The 13,923-nt window shown below is 50.6% G+C and overlaps 1 protein-coding gene across 3 annotated transcripts; it reads right to left on the bottom strand.

The window, feature by feature from the left end:
• Positions 1-12: 12 nt before the first annotated feature.
• Positions 13-13,889, bottom strand: marf1 (meiosis regulator and mRNA stability factor 1). 3 transcript variants are annotated; one of them, XM_030093266.1, is made up of 27 exons: positions 13,789-13,889; positions 13,040-13,248; positions 11,687-12,553; positions 11,342-11,504; positions 11,053-11,267; positions 10,820-10,937; positions 10,559-10,731; positions 9,756-10,268; positions 8,738-8,892; positions 8,379-8,534; positions 8,098-8,284; positions 7,847-8,025; positions 7,677-7,757; positions 7,354-7,593; positions 7,130-7,249; positions 6,883-7,061; positions 6,576-6,796; positions 6,349-6,491; positions 6,120-6,253; positions 5,619-5,821; positions 5,232-5,267; positions 4,309-4,536; positions 3,975-4,214; positions 3,643-3,900; positions 3,512-3,572; positions 3,082-3,345; positions 13-2,300 (listed from the first exon to the last, which is right to left on the bottom strand). In XM_030093266.1, exons 2-27 carry the CDS (start codon positions 13,193-13,195, stop codon positions 2,104-2,106), a joined length of 5,487 nt encoding a protein of 1,828 aa, XP_029949126.1. In that variant the 5' UTR covers positions 13,196-13,248; positions 13,789-13,889; the 3' UTR covers positions 13-2,103. The 3 variants fall into 3 exon arrangements, 2 of the variants coding, with proteins under 2 accessions (XP_029949126.1, XP_029949127.1); XM_030093267.1 differs by lacking the exon at positions 5,232-5,267; XR_003931628.1 differs by lacking the exons at positions 13-2,300; positions 3,082-3,345; positions 3,512-3,572 and adding an exon at positions 5,470-5,530 and having other exon boundaries at positions 3,759-3,900.
• Positions 13,890-13,923: the final 34 nt, after the last annotated feature.

Below are 13,923 nucleotides of genomic sequence, written 5' to 3'. Positions count from 1 at the left end.
CGGTGATGCTTGTGAAATTTATTAAACAGAAATCTTTTTTTTTTTTTTTTTTTTTGGTCCCTTCAACAAAGTTTGACAGTTCCAGTGACTTCTGGTGCAGGAAGGCGGAGAAACCGAGCGGCTGGAAGTGGAGGAGAGGCAAACTAATCACAAGGCAAGGGCTTGAAGGACACGGCGAGCGGCCGGGCGGCCTGCTGAAAACTCACAGGCAGGCCTCGTGCTGAACACATTTCATGAATCAAAACTATGCAGACGTGCATATTTTGACAGATCATTAATGACGGAACCAAACGGAACCCGGGGGAGGCGGAGTTAGTCGCCACTGTCGTATCTGGGGAGGTTTTGGAGTTCGCTCAAATTCATACAAAAACATTATTGGTTCAGTCTTCCAAATTCAAATCGAAACATCTCCCGTACCTTTATTAATTTAACATGAACTGATATTTATTTTAAATCGAGCGGCTTCTGGACAGGCGGCGCTGCAGGAGGGAGGAGAGGCAGAGGTACGTCAGATGACGGGTGGCCCTCGTCTAATGATCCAGCTCACTCTGACCCAACAGGAAGTCATTCAATGGGCCGCTACCCATTCTCTAAACGCACACACACGCATACACACACACACACACACAGACTGAACAGCTTCCTCTCCAGCGGCACCCGGACCGTGCAGAAACCCAGGCAGCACACATTATTTGATGGCGACTCAGCAGCCGTGGAAACATTTAAGACAAAGGAGCGTTTATCAACCGACACATAACACCAAGTTAAAACTACTCTGAGCGTCCAGGAGGCAGGATGGGAGATCTCTTCCGGCGCCGCGGCAGATACAAGCCATTGTAAAAGCCCGGCAGATTCCAGGAGCCGCAGAGGGGCCCGCTGCGTTTACATCGCAGACTGTTCAGGAGGCGTCCCAGAACCCTTCCCTCGCCACCTCCCGCCTCGGAAAACGACCACGACCGTGCAACTGCGTCGCTAAAAATCAAACTGGGGAGCGTCTGCAGCTCCCCTCCACAGTGAGGACTCCGGCGGCGCCGCCGAGCAGCAAGGTTAACTCCACAACCTTGAGCTCGGACCGCGGCCGCTGCCAGGGCGACGCCGACACAGATCGAAACACCAGGCTGGAAATAAAGAAGGTCTCGCCGCCGCCCGCGAGTCTCTGGGTTACACCGTGCATAAGCTCCGTTATGCACCTCATGCACATCGCACACCTGTTCCAGTGTAAACCCCAACGCAGACGGAACCGCTGAAACAACACAAACGCGCCGGCTGCTGGAGGAACACAAACTAAAGTACATTTCAGCCGCCCGGGTGCCGCCATTCCCCCCCGCCGGGCCTCCGTCAGCGGCCCCGGAGGGACGGGCCCTAACACGCCAAAAATACGAGTTCCGTCACGCTGACCGGCCACTCCAGACCAATCCCACAGAGGACTCAGCGCTCTGCACGGGAGAAAAACAACAGAAAAACTCACCGGACAACAGAGACAAACTACAACAAGGAATCTGAAAGAATGGGGGCTGGAGGGCGTTTCATGGCGAGTTCATGTCCCCACAGGTAGTTTAAAACTCAATGCATGTCTTTTCTTTTCCCTTTAGTGATACAGGAAGAAAATAATTCTGAAGGTTTCACTGTGTGGTTCAAGAACTAAATACTTTAACTACATTTTAGACTGATCGGATCAAATCTAGTCACTCCTCTGGATCATTTCTCCCACTCTTTGATACTGTGGATACAGTGACGACTAACTCCGCCTCTTTCAGGGTGGACTAAAAACTTCCTCCACGACGGGGCTCCGAACTGAAGGAGAGACTAATTCACTGGCCTTGGTGGAGAAGAAGAAGATGCCGGCTACAGTGGATACATTTGGCAAATCAAAGAGTTGCAGAAAATCTGCAACAAGTTAATCACAGCTTAGAAAACATCTTCAAAATGTTGTGAACTAAAACTGAAAAGGGAGAATGTGACGGCGACCGTGAGGAGGAGGAGGAGGAGGAAGAGGGGACGTCATGCTCATCCGGGGTGATTACTGGTGGTGTGCTTAGTGGAGCTGGTCAACTCTGCCACTCAGAGTTACACTGTGTGTGGATGTGTGTGTGTGTGGGCGGTTCAGAGGCCTGCTGTGAAGGAGAAGTTGGCGGCGAGTCTGATTTTGCTGCGCGGGGCTCTTCTGCTGGGGCTGTCGGTGGGGAAGGGGCTCTTCCTGTCGGGAGGCGGTGGTGGTGGTGGTGGTGGTGGTGGAGGGTCGCAGCCGCCGGGGAGCTCAGGTGTGTCGTCTGCAGCTGCCACCTCGGTGCAATCGCTTCCTAAAAATCACACACAGACACTGGGCTCAGATCACATGTCAAATGTGTCACGGTGCGTTCACACCGGACGCGTTGCAAGCGTCACGGGCGTCACTGACGCCTCAAAGTTGACGCATGTCAAGTGTGGAATTCGACACGTGTTCATCTACGCACGACGCTCGCGACGCGCGGGAGTGGGAGGAGCTTCTGTGTCCTGTCTTCATGTTGACAATAGCGGATCCCATCGGGACACTGGCTCGGCTTTATTTAATAAAGAAAGCCAGAAAACGGCGGCGTCAGGCGCCTGTGCGACGTTTTTTGGGTTCATCCCATCCCGCAGCGGCGTTCGCAATTTGCCAAATTTCACCATTTGCTTCAGGAGCTGCATGAGGATGAGGTTCGCTTTCAACGGTACTTCCGCCTCTCCCGAGCCCAGTTTGATCAGTTTGATGACCTTCTGGCCCGCATCAGCGCTCAGAGTGCTCGTCTGTGACTGGATGACGCGCCGCGTTGACACTTCCAAAGTTCGATTTTCCCAACTTCAGGGGTTGACGCCTGCAACGCGTGACGCTCGTTGGCAACGCTCAAAAAGCGCCTCACGCGCATTAGGTCCATTGAAGCTCGTCCACCAAAGACTTTGAATGTAAAAGCAACGCCCCTGACGCTTGCAACGCGTCCGGTGTGAACGCACCATAACAGTTCTGCACACGCTCAGTGGAGGGACAGTAACATCTGCCTCCAGAGATTCACGACTCAAACATCAAGTTCACAATTGAAACGTTTAAATGGCGTCTCAGGCAACCTGTTGACTTCTCCTCGAAGTGAATGAGGTCTGCCTGCTGGGGGGAAACGGGGTCCGGGTGGAGCTGAGGCGACGGCAGGCAGGACGGAACGGGACCGCACAGCAGATCGACCGGAGAGGAGAGACACAGCAGCTCCGACTCTGCCGCCGCGTCGGCGCCTGGACTGTGGGCTCCGGGTGTGGCGTTGCTGATGGGACTGTCTCTGGGGCTCTCGGTGTTCTCTCCAGGCTGAGGGCTGTTCGACAGCGAGCCGCTCGACTTTGCTGAAATACATCAGAATGGATTTCTCTTTCTACGCCGTCCAACATCACATGAAATCATTACATAATCTATAATCACTTTTAGTACAGAGAGAAGATTTTAAGGCTCCAATCAAAAGGCTGATTTCAGGTAAATGAATAAGTGAGGGAACGTGACGGACAGCGTTACCTTTCATATCGTTTTTCAGAACGATAATCCTCTTGTAGCCGTGCCCTTTGATCCAGACCACCTGATGACAGGACGGAAGGCAATGAAAGACGAGGACTCATCAAAACGTCACGCAGGAACCGTTCCCCCACCTGTGGAATGGCGCCGAGCAGCTCGTCCGTGCTGGTGTATCCGTAGAGGCGCGGTTCGACGCCGCAGCCTGTGAATTTGCTGTACGCCCCCGGGAACTCGGTCAGGAAGATCTGGTTGTAGTGGTAGGTGTGGAGCAGCGCTCGAACGTTACGGGCGAACTGGTACAGCGCGGTCAGCCTCACCCAGTCCTCCACGAGACTGACGGGAGCGTTTTCAGCGTCGCCGCTCTCAACGTCACCGCCGGCTTCGTGATACAGCTGTGAAGGAAGGACGTGGAGGGAGTCAGGAACGGCGCTCTGTTGATGTAAAGGCAGCTAACGCTCTCGCTCACCTCCACCAGATACGGCAGGCTCTTGAGCAACTCGCTGAGGGAGAGGAACCCATATTCACATGGGTTGAGCTTCACGCCGTGGGCAGCGAAGTAACGCTCGCTCAGCTCGTTCACCTCCACGCCCCTGCTGACGTGCTCCGCCTCCTGAGACATGAGGAGAACCAGCAGCTGGGAGGTCAGCAGGCGGAGAGACTTCCTGTTGATCAGCTGCACCTCCCGGCCCTCCGAGCCATCCACCACCTTCAGAAAGAAGAGAGAGAGAGAGTGTTCCTGCCGACAGAACCGCTGGGCTTCAGTGCTGGTCAACAGAACCCCGCCTGGAGGCCACGGTTACCTTGACGACGTGGCAGAGCTTGGTCAGCAGGGCGTTGAGGGAGTTTGCGTCGTAGTCCTGCAGCCGCAGACCGTAGCCGAAGGTCTTCCCGTATTCGGTGAGCAGCTTGTTGACGGGGAGGCTGGAGCTCTTCTGAGCCCGAAGCAGCTTGACCAGCTGAGCCGCCAGGGCCTTGATCCGCTCCACCTCTGTCAGAGTCAGCATTTTCTCCTCGCCGCACTCCAGCACCTGGAGCAGAGGCGCACACAGCAGCACAGCTGATTAGGAGGCACGAGCGAGCAGAAATTCTCCGAGAATCAGCAGGAAAAGGCAAAATGAGTCTAATTCATCAAACACAAGGAGCTTTGGCGAAGAGTAGCTTCCGTTCCATGAACTAAACTTGTTTCTTTTTAAAACAGTGTGACTGCTGCCATCCCAACCCTGCTGTGTGACTGGTTCAGTCTAGAAACAGCTGAAGCAGATTAAATCTCATTTTAGTGTGTGATGGAAATTTTTGTGTATTTGATGCATGTGATGGTTATCAACTTGACGTAGACTTCCCCAGCAGACGGCCCCCTGGGATCCTCACACAACTGTAGCAGAGAAGGGGGGGGGGGGGGGGGGGGGGGGGTTTGTTCCTGTTTGTCCTGTTACATGCTAAACAGATGCGTCTCCCCCTGACCGAGCGTAATCTCCAAAAGGTATCTACGGTCTGTATGCTATTGATCTCAGATGCATCGGCAGCCACAGGGGTTGAAGTGGGTTGGATTGTTGGAGTTTCTGTTCCTTTGTCACTTCATATGTTAAATATGTGTCCCTTCCTGACTGAAGGCAGCCTCTAAGACATGTTAATGACATTAACATGTCTGCCCCTGGCCGCAGGGGTTCAGGACGGCAGGACAGGGTACAGATATCGGTCTGTGTCTCAGAACTTCAGAACTCACACTGACTGAGCAGTCGGGACTTCTCTCCTGTTGCAACTGGAACAAAAGGAATCAATAAGGAACTCATCGTTGGTGCATTTATTAGTAGAATTTCCACAACAAGTGCAACAAAAATGAATTTCAGAAAGAAGGGTAAACGTATCGGCTGTCTTTCATTAAAGGAAAGGTTATGCTTTTGTCTTATCTATTTGTTTGTTCCATTTCCATTTTGATAATTGATATTTTCAAACTGACTCACCAGAGGGAGTGTACGAGAAAAAGCCTTCTGGAAACTGATCTAATCTAAATGACAGACGGACCTCAAATATCACGGTTAAAAAAAAAAAAAAGAAAATGTTAAATGACAGTAAAAACGTGGTTACCGCGTGCACGGTGTTTGAGTCTCACCATCAGGATGTCGGGGATGGCCTCGAAGAGCTCCATCAGCTTGGTGAAGCCGTAGTAGCTGAGTTTGCACTGCCGGCCGAAGTGGTGGTGGTAGGTGGGTATGAACTTACTGAAGAGCATTCGGCAGTGAGGCTGGTGACGCAGCAGGTCCACCACCTCCTTTCCAAACTGCTTGGTGCGCTCTATTTCCTCCACTGTGCGGTCTGGAGGGGAAGAAATACAAACCAAACTATCTGAATGCTGATGTATTGAGAACTTCAGCTGAAATTCTTCAGTCAGTGAAAACTGAACTGAAAATGTCTGGAAATGTAAATGTTTGGAGCCCATTTAAAGCAATACTTAAATACAACATCAGGAAGCAAAAATGCCTCAAAACACCAGTAATCCAATCAATATAATCTTCTGAAGGGCTGGTGATGGGAGGATGAATATAGTTTCTGCAGGAAAGATTATCTAACTGGAAGATGGAATGGTTGTTTTTTTAAATGTTTTTGAACCGACCTCTCTTAGGAACAGAGATGACGGTGTCTGTCGACTGGTCGGTGATGGTGATGGTGGTCTCAGGGATCTCCGAGAGGAGGTCTTTCAAGTCACATATGCCGTAGTCCGTCACTCTCCAGTCTCTGGAGAAGCACCTGAAACACAAAGTACAGAAACTCAAACCCACACATGACACCCGTCATCAAATCTCTGCTGGATGTGTGATTAGCTCCCGGAGGAGTGTTCTCACCAGTGGTACGCCTGCAGGAAGTCTTTGATTGCCACCTGTTTGCTGGCCTGAAACTTGAGCAGCTTCAGCAGGTCTTGGGTGAAGCGCTTCACTTGTGCTCGGTGGGTTAGAGTCAGCAGACGCTTTGTGCCCATCCCCAAGATCTACGGGTGCCGAACAGAAAACCCATAGTGAGAAAAATTAAAGCTCAGCACATCTAGCATCGTGAACCGGCATGGTGTCGCTACCTGCAGGACGTGTGGCACAGCCTCCAGGAGCTCCAGGAGCTTGGAGAAGCCGTAGTCTGACACCCGGCACTGTTTGGCGAAGTGGTGGTGATAGGAGGGGATGAACTTGCTGATCGGCATGACGGAGGATGGCTGATTCTTCAACAGGTCGATGATCTCTCTGCTGAACTGGATGAGCTGTGGGTTTCCGACCGGACTCTTGCAGCGCTGAATCCACGGTTCTGTGTGAAAATCAGACAACAAACCTTTACGAACCACGACGCACTCTGGTGGCTTTGCAAAGCTCTGTGCTGTGACTCCGTCTTACCAGGGTTGGACAGAGGCGGCTTGTTGTGGATCCACTTGATGACCTTGAAGCCGTTCTGAGCCGTGACGATGGTGACGCTTGGCACACATGTGATGAGATGCTCCAGAGAAACGCCGCCCTCTAGTGTCTCACAGCCCAGCTGCAGGGGGCTGAACTGAGCCGCATAACAGTCTGGAAAACTACAACAATACACTAAGTTAGGAACTTTTCACTATTGTTTGATGTGAAAATGCTGAAGAGGACTCACCTGAGCAGGGGAAGGGTTCCCTCGTGAGACTCCAGCAGAGCGTGGACCTCAGAAGACAAGGCGCTCAAAGACATCGCAACAAACGGGATTTTATAGGAGTCGGGGTCAAAGTCAGCCTCACTACAAAAACAAAAATGCAGGAAATAAGTCGTGGAAAACAAGGAATATCTGACAACACTAAACGACATTATACCATAGCATGTGGGACGATGAATTATCACAACCTGAAGTCCTGCTGTGCGTAGTGTTGTCTGCAGACAGGCTCATGGTACTCCAGCTCCTCGAAAACCACCGGGCTCCCGCTGGTTGAGGAAGAGCCGTCCTGGGACTGGGAGGATCCCAGCGGACTCTGACGGATCTGGCTGTTTGACAGAAGGCACACGAGCCTGGAGCCTCCCTGTTCCCGCACTGCGACCAGCTCCGGGAGCCTGTACAGATCACCAACTGCAAGCTTGCGGGAGTATCTGGAAATGAAAACAAGCGCAAGTATATCTATGTGCTTCATCTAAAGAACAAAATGTATGTGAGTAAAGCCATAGTTACTGACTTCTTCTCATAGATCTCATTAAACTTGAACAGAGGAAGGCAATTGGCAGGTGCATCCTGCAGAATGCAGATGATCTCTGTGCTGTAAAAATCACAAAACCCATATTGAAATCTCTCCTTATGAACAAAACATCAATTGAGTGTGTAATGTAAATCAAATCCGAACTATACCTCAATAACGCCAGAGACTTGCTGCTGCCGCCAGTGATCAGCGACACCTGGATGCGTTTGCCTCCAATCTTATAACGGTGCAAGCCGCTGACGGCGCTGATGGCCTGCTGCAGGGAGAACAGCTGGATTGTGGCCTTCAGCTGGTAGTCGGTGTGAGGGCTGAGCTCCACTGATTTCACCTGAGGAAGAAAGTGGATGGAAACTCATGAACAATGCATGAGCAGAACAGTGGCAGACGGACTGAGCCTCACTTGTCCGTATCGAGAGAAGGTGTCGTGCAGCGTCTGCTGCAGATCCTTGCGGGACATTCTGTAGTCCAGATTGGCCACCTGGACGTCTGCTCCCTTTGAAAAAAGCTCAGGAGGACCTTCGGGACAGGGGCTGCGGGGCGGAGCAAGCAAAGGCGAGGAGCGGCTGGACAGGCAGGGGGAAGCACTCCTGTTGTTGGTGATAAAAAGATGAGAAAAAAAAATTCAGCTACCCAACATTAAGACATTACAAGGTGCTGAATGTTTCCCTGCGGCTTGAGCACCTGGACGACCAGGAGCCCTGAGACAGGACGTTAGGGCTGAAGCTCCTGTGCAGGTTCAGCTTGCTGAAGGCGGAGGGCGTGCTGATCTGGAACTCTCCTGAGCTTTCACCCTGTTCCCCAGTGGAATCTGTCATACTTCGAGAATTGGAACCGGCCCTTCTCCACAGAAAAGACAAGAAGAGGGGAAAAAAAGGCAGAGGGACAACAGGCAGGAAGAGTAAATGTCTTGCTCAGCCTTGCAGAAAAACGTTTGATTTGGAAAATGAACCGTCACAATACTGCTTCTACTTGCGGGTAACAATACACCAACATGAGGAAAACATCTAATCAGGAGCTTTTAAATCCCCCCTCCTGTGTACCTTTTCCTGTACATGGACTCTCCGATGAGGCCAGGCTTGGGAAGCTGCTCCGACACGGCCGTCCCGTCGCGTCTCTGTGGCGATGAGGAAGCAGCGCGTCCTTTTTCTGTGTGCTGGAAACCCAGTCTGGGTTTGACCTCCAGACCGCTCTGCTCCTGGATCAAGCAAAGGATGTTAAAGCTGGAGATTCTGACTGGACACCATGGACGTGTTGCTGTGCAGGCGTTAATATAGAGAAGGGAGGACGGCGACACATCTTGCTGGATTAGTAAAGACATTCAAGCACACAATGGAAAACGTCATACAAGGGTATGAACTGATGAAGCTCAATCAAAATCACTTCATTTTAGGCATGATGGTTGAGAGGCCAGAACCAAGTATAGAAATAAAAGATATTCTTTACAATGATTGTGCTGCATGCAGCAGATGAAGATCAGCTATAACAGAGCCAAGTTTTCTAATCAACAGGTGTCCACCATAGCAGCACACGACTCAATTCTATCTTTTGGTATATTTTTCCTTTTAGTCCTAAATAAAGCATGCTTTACCTGAAAATGTGATTATTTCTGTCTACCTAAAATGAAGGTTTATCTATTCACAGCTCATCCTTCTACGTGTCTCTTTTTCAGGGTCAGGTTTATCACAGTGGAAGTCAGCATTCCACTACGATACAGCGTGGACAGAAACCCAAACAAAGGCAACTTGCAGAAGCAATGATATGAAGAGTAAAGCAGAGTGCACAAAGGAATGCACATAATCTACATGCCAAATCATGCATTAATATGATGAACATCCAATGAATGAGCAGGATGGAAGCAGACAAATGAAGCACTAGCAACAAGTCATACATGCTACATGCTAGCACAAAGACAGATGAAGGCAAGCAGGCTGTTAGTCAAAGCAGCATTTTCAAAGGTCACACAGGGGAGGAGAAGCTACTGTGATCGACAGAGCGGCCCAGACAAGGACAGATGGCAATGCAGGATGAGGGGAAGCAGGCACTTATGAGTCTGCTGACCTGATGGGGCTTGGCTGGAGCGCCACCGGGAGGACCACTGCACCCCCTCCTGGGGCTGTAGGGCCTCTCGGGAGTGTGGCAAAAGCGGGGTGCTCGCCGTGGCCTTCTGGGTGACCGCGGCTTCTCCAGGGGCAGGAAGGAGAAGGAGGGTATGGACTGGGGAGGGGCCAACACTGAATCCTGGCTCTGATAGTTCTGGGGCAGAGCCTGAGGCAGAAGCAAGTGATACAGCCGAGACTGGTGCTCTGGCTCAGGACTTGCATCGTCTCGGGGCCACGGGGAGAAGGAGAGGCTGATTCGATGGCCAAACACATCTTCGTTTTCCATTCGCTTGCGGGCACGGGCAGCTGCCTCGGGGCTGCCGAAGCGGAGGACCGCGGTGCCCTGGGACATGCCCAGCACCTTGCCGCCGCAGTTGTCTGACAGGCGGCGGAGCCTGAGCTTCATGGCATTCCTCAGGCTCTTGTCACAGTTGACAGGGAGGTTGTGCACATAGAGCAGGTTGAAACTGGGCTGAGGGAGGGGAGGAAGACACACCGCTCCTGTCTGATTTGTATGATTTACACTTTGAAATACTGAAGCAGTAGTATTGGCTTCAACTGAAAAAACAGGTTGGAGAATGACAGAGGTATAGATAGGCAACATGTTTCCAAAATAAATCAGAGTGAGGCTGGTCAAATTCATAATCCAGCTGCCTCAAACACCTGAAGGGTCCAGGGTGAAACGACAGTCTTCTGGGTTACACAGGCTCCCCTCATCTCAGAGGATTTCTGCATCTTAGCTGGAGCTCTGAAGAGGCTTACCTGAGGTTTGAGAAGCATGCGCGGCGGCAGGTCCGCTGTGATTTCATGGAAGGCCACGTGGGTGTGGGCATGCTGCAGCAGCGCCGAGGACGCATGGCTGCCGTGGACGAGGATCACTTGGAAACCGTGGCGATGGCGCAGGTCGCTCAGCTCGCTCGCGAAATTCACATCCGCTGTCGACGACGAAAAGATGAGAGCGATACATTTACTGGTTACATGTGGCGGCTGCACCACACTACAGCGCATCCGAGGAGAACTCACAGGATACTAGCACAACTGTTGCAGGAGCTGTGTGAGTCTCAGCAAAACGGCGTAAGCACTGGCGAAGCTTGTCGTCTGCAGCGTTCTTGGCTGTGGCATTGATATGTGCAACAGTAACCTGTGCAGAGAAGAAGATAAACAGCAACATAATAAAAGACCAGCATACAGTGCACTCAAACAGTAATCACAAATGTATAGCACTTTATGACAGTCACTATTACTACTGCCGATACCTGGCAGTTGTTGAGCTCTTGGATGACTGCTTTACTCTCCTTGCTGATGTCGCAAACGCAAATGAACTCTGCTTCACGGTGACCCTGGAAGAAGCGGCTGCGAATGCGCTGGACCACAGCTCCAGCGGAGCGTCCGCTGGGCACGCTGCAGTTCTCAATGTCCCAAAAGACACCGACCGGAGGAATGTTCTCAGGGCCACCACTGTCAGGGGAACCTAGCGAAAAAATGTTTAACATTTCACTGCTGTTGCCATCAAGCTTCACGTGCTGAATTTTAGGCTCCACTGACCATATTTCTGACCAGTCTTGCTTAAGCTGGTTGACGTTACGAGCACCATCCCGTCAGAGGAGGTGCCACAGCCATTGCAGATGGGGATTGGCAGAGGAGCAGTCTGAGGAAGAGGAACGTTGGGCCACGCCTTGCCGGACTCTGAAGTCACACCATTCACAGGCTGGAAGCAGATACATTGCCAAACAACAGGCCACCAGAAATTTTAAGATAGAAGCAAATTATTCGTCCAATTACAGAAATAAATTAATTTTCTAACAACATAAATATACCTTGTAGCATTACCGACAGCGTCACACCATAAAAATAAACACAGGCACAGTGAATGAAGAGAACACCACCAACCTTTAACAAACACTCCCGGCAGTAGTGTCCCCCTTTCACACAGACTGTGCGTTCAACATTAAGGTGCAGAGGATTGGAGCAGAAGTGTGCAGAGGTGGTTGTAGTGGTAATGGAGGAGGTTGGAGGGTGACAACTGAGCAGGCTCCTCTGGGATCTTGAATCTGATGGGTTGCAGGTGTAAAACCCAGAGGAAGACAAGCAGGAGCCGTACGCTGAGGCAGGAAGTGAGGCGACAGGGGGGAGAGAAGAGGCCAAGGGTGCTGAGGAGGGAAACAGGCCCGCTTGACAGTGTGGAGGAGGTAGAGCTGGGTAGGTGTGGAGAAGCCCAGAGCAGCACGGGAGGTAGGGGTGTGATGAGAGAGGCTGAGAGGTAGCAACAGATGAGGGCAGTTGGAGTTTGTAAGACAGATCGAGTGATGAACCAAAAAGGTCACTTCCACTGCTAGAGGTCACATTGTGCCTATACTGGTGAACAGAGGAGGCTACGGAGCACGGCCCAGTCCGACTATCAGTGCTGCTCGTGATGGGTGCTCCTCGAGACCCCTGGCTCATGTAAACAGACACGACACCAGCAGCACTGCCATCAACAACACTTCTGCTGTTTAACAATCCGTAGCCACCTTTGTTGCAATAATCACACTGCGTGCAAAAGCTTACTTTGGGACTAGCCCCCTCTTGCTGCTGGGCTGGGGACTGCTGTTGGAGGGAGTCTTGTAAAAGCTGGGGAGGAGGCGGCAAGCAAGGAGCAGGCAGAGGCAGAGGGGCCACAGGGAAGGGTTGGGATAACTGGGAAGAAGCATGGTGTGGAGGAGGAGGGGGGACATCTTTCAGTTCCAGCACAGCCTTTCTGTTGTCCATGGAGGTGATCTAAATAAAACAAAAATAACAAAATAAATAAAAACTGTAAACCACTCCACTGTGGTTCAAAGAACATTAAATACGCATCCATCACTTCACGAGTGATCAACACTTGTTTCTTTATCAAACTCCTCCCAAAACTGTGAGGGATTACCAGACAGCAAATGTACATTTCAACAACAACAAAAAGAAAAGCTGTTAAAATTCTTTCAGCTGACCATGGCATTCACGGAGCTCTGGTTGATTTTCTTTAAACATATGATTCAAGAGACTCGCAGTTAAACTCAAATGTAGAGACATTAAATGGGAACCATTCAGGCTCCTCTGAGGTAAATTGTGCAGCATGCACAAATCCAAACAAATAACATCAGTTCTTATTAGGCCCACAGGTTAGTAAGATGTGAAAACTCTGCTTTCAAAAAGCAACATAACAACACAGTGGTATAATTCGATTAGCCAGTGTGGCTCCACATATCTGCGTGCATAAACACCTACTTCTGTGCCTGTCTGATGAGGGGAAGTTGTTTCATTCGAGGAAAAGCAGTCTTTCAGCTTCCATAGCAGGTTTGATGTCTCTGTTTTGGGCTGGCTGAGCCATGGAGAGGGTTTTGAGCTGCCTGTGGATCTCTCCCTTCCCAGTCCTTCCATCATACTAGCCAGACGTCCTTCACCATGGTCTCATCTCTTTTCTCTCTCATGCTTTCCTGTTCAGAGGAAACGAAACAGATATCCTTGATATCGTCTAACTTTACAGTTCCCTCTGACTCCTTTTATATTAGCACAGGTTGTGGCGCGTAAAGTGCGTTCGCATCGAGTATAAAACCAACAATTTTGGTCGTTTAACGGAGGAAGAGATTTACTAACTTGGTAACTAGTGCTGCCTTTCTGAAGCTAATGGCACAAAGTTCGACAAAACGGAGCCACACAAAATAATCTATCTATTACACCTTACGGTAGCTACAAGCTAGCTGACGACAGGATCGGTTTGGTTAAAGACTGATTCAGTATGACTGGGTTTGCAAAGTTACCTATCTCGACTGGCTGAAACGAGTTAATTATTAAACTTGATTTGAACTGTTTGTCTGTAGCACATTAGGCTAATGACTGGCATGGTTGTGTAGCTGGCTTTAAAAAAAGACGCACGCTCCTGCGCGGTGTCGCCTACTGTAATCCCGTCTAAATCAATATGATGTGTAAACAGAGGATACGTTGTAAAATATGGTGTTATTATTTTAAGGAACTACCTGAGAAGGTCTAGTGTCTCACATCTTCCTCCACGGACCGTTCCCCTCTATCTGTCTCCCTGGAAACCCGCAGGTTTTTGTAACCTTCTCTTGCCGCCAAGCAGCCACGACTGTCGTAAATATTGCTGGAAGAAA

This window comes from Salarias fasciatus, chromosome 6, assembly GCF_902148845.1.
Source record: "Salarias fasciatus chromosome 6, fSalaFa1.1, whole genome shotgun sequence".
NCBI classification, from domain to species: domain Eukaryota; kingdom Metazoa; phylum Chordata; class Actinopteri; order Blenniiformes; family Blenniidae; genus Salarias; species Salarias fasciatus.
The sequence above is the reverse complement of the archived record's forward strand: the minus strand, read 5'-3'. Positions and strand labels throughout refer to the sequence as shown.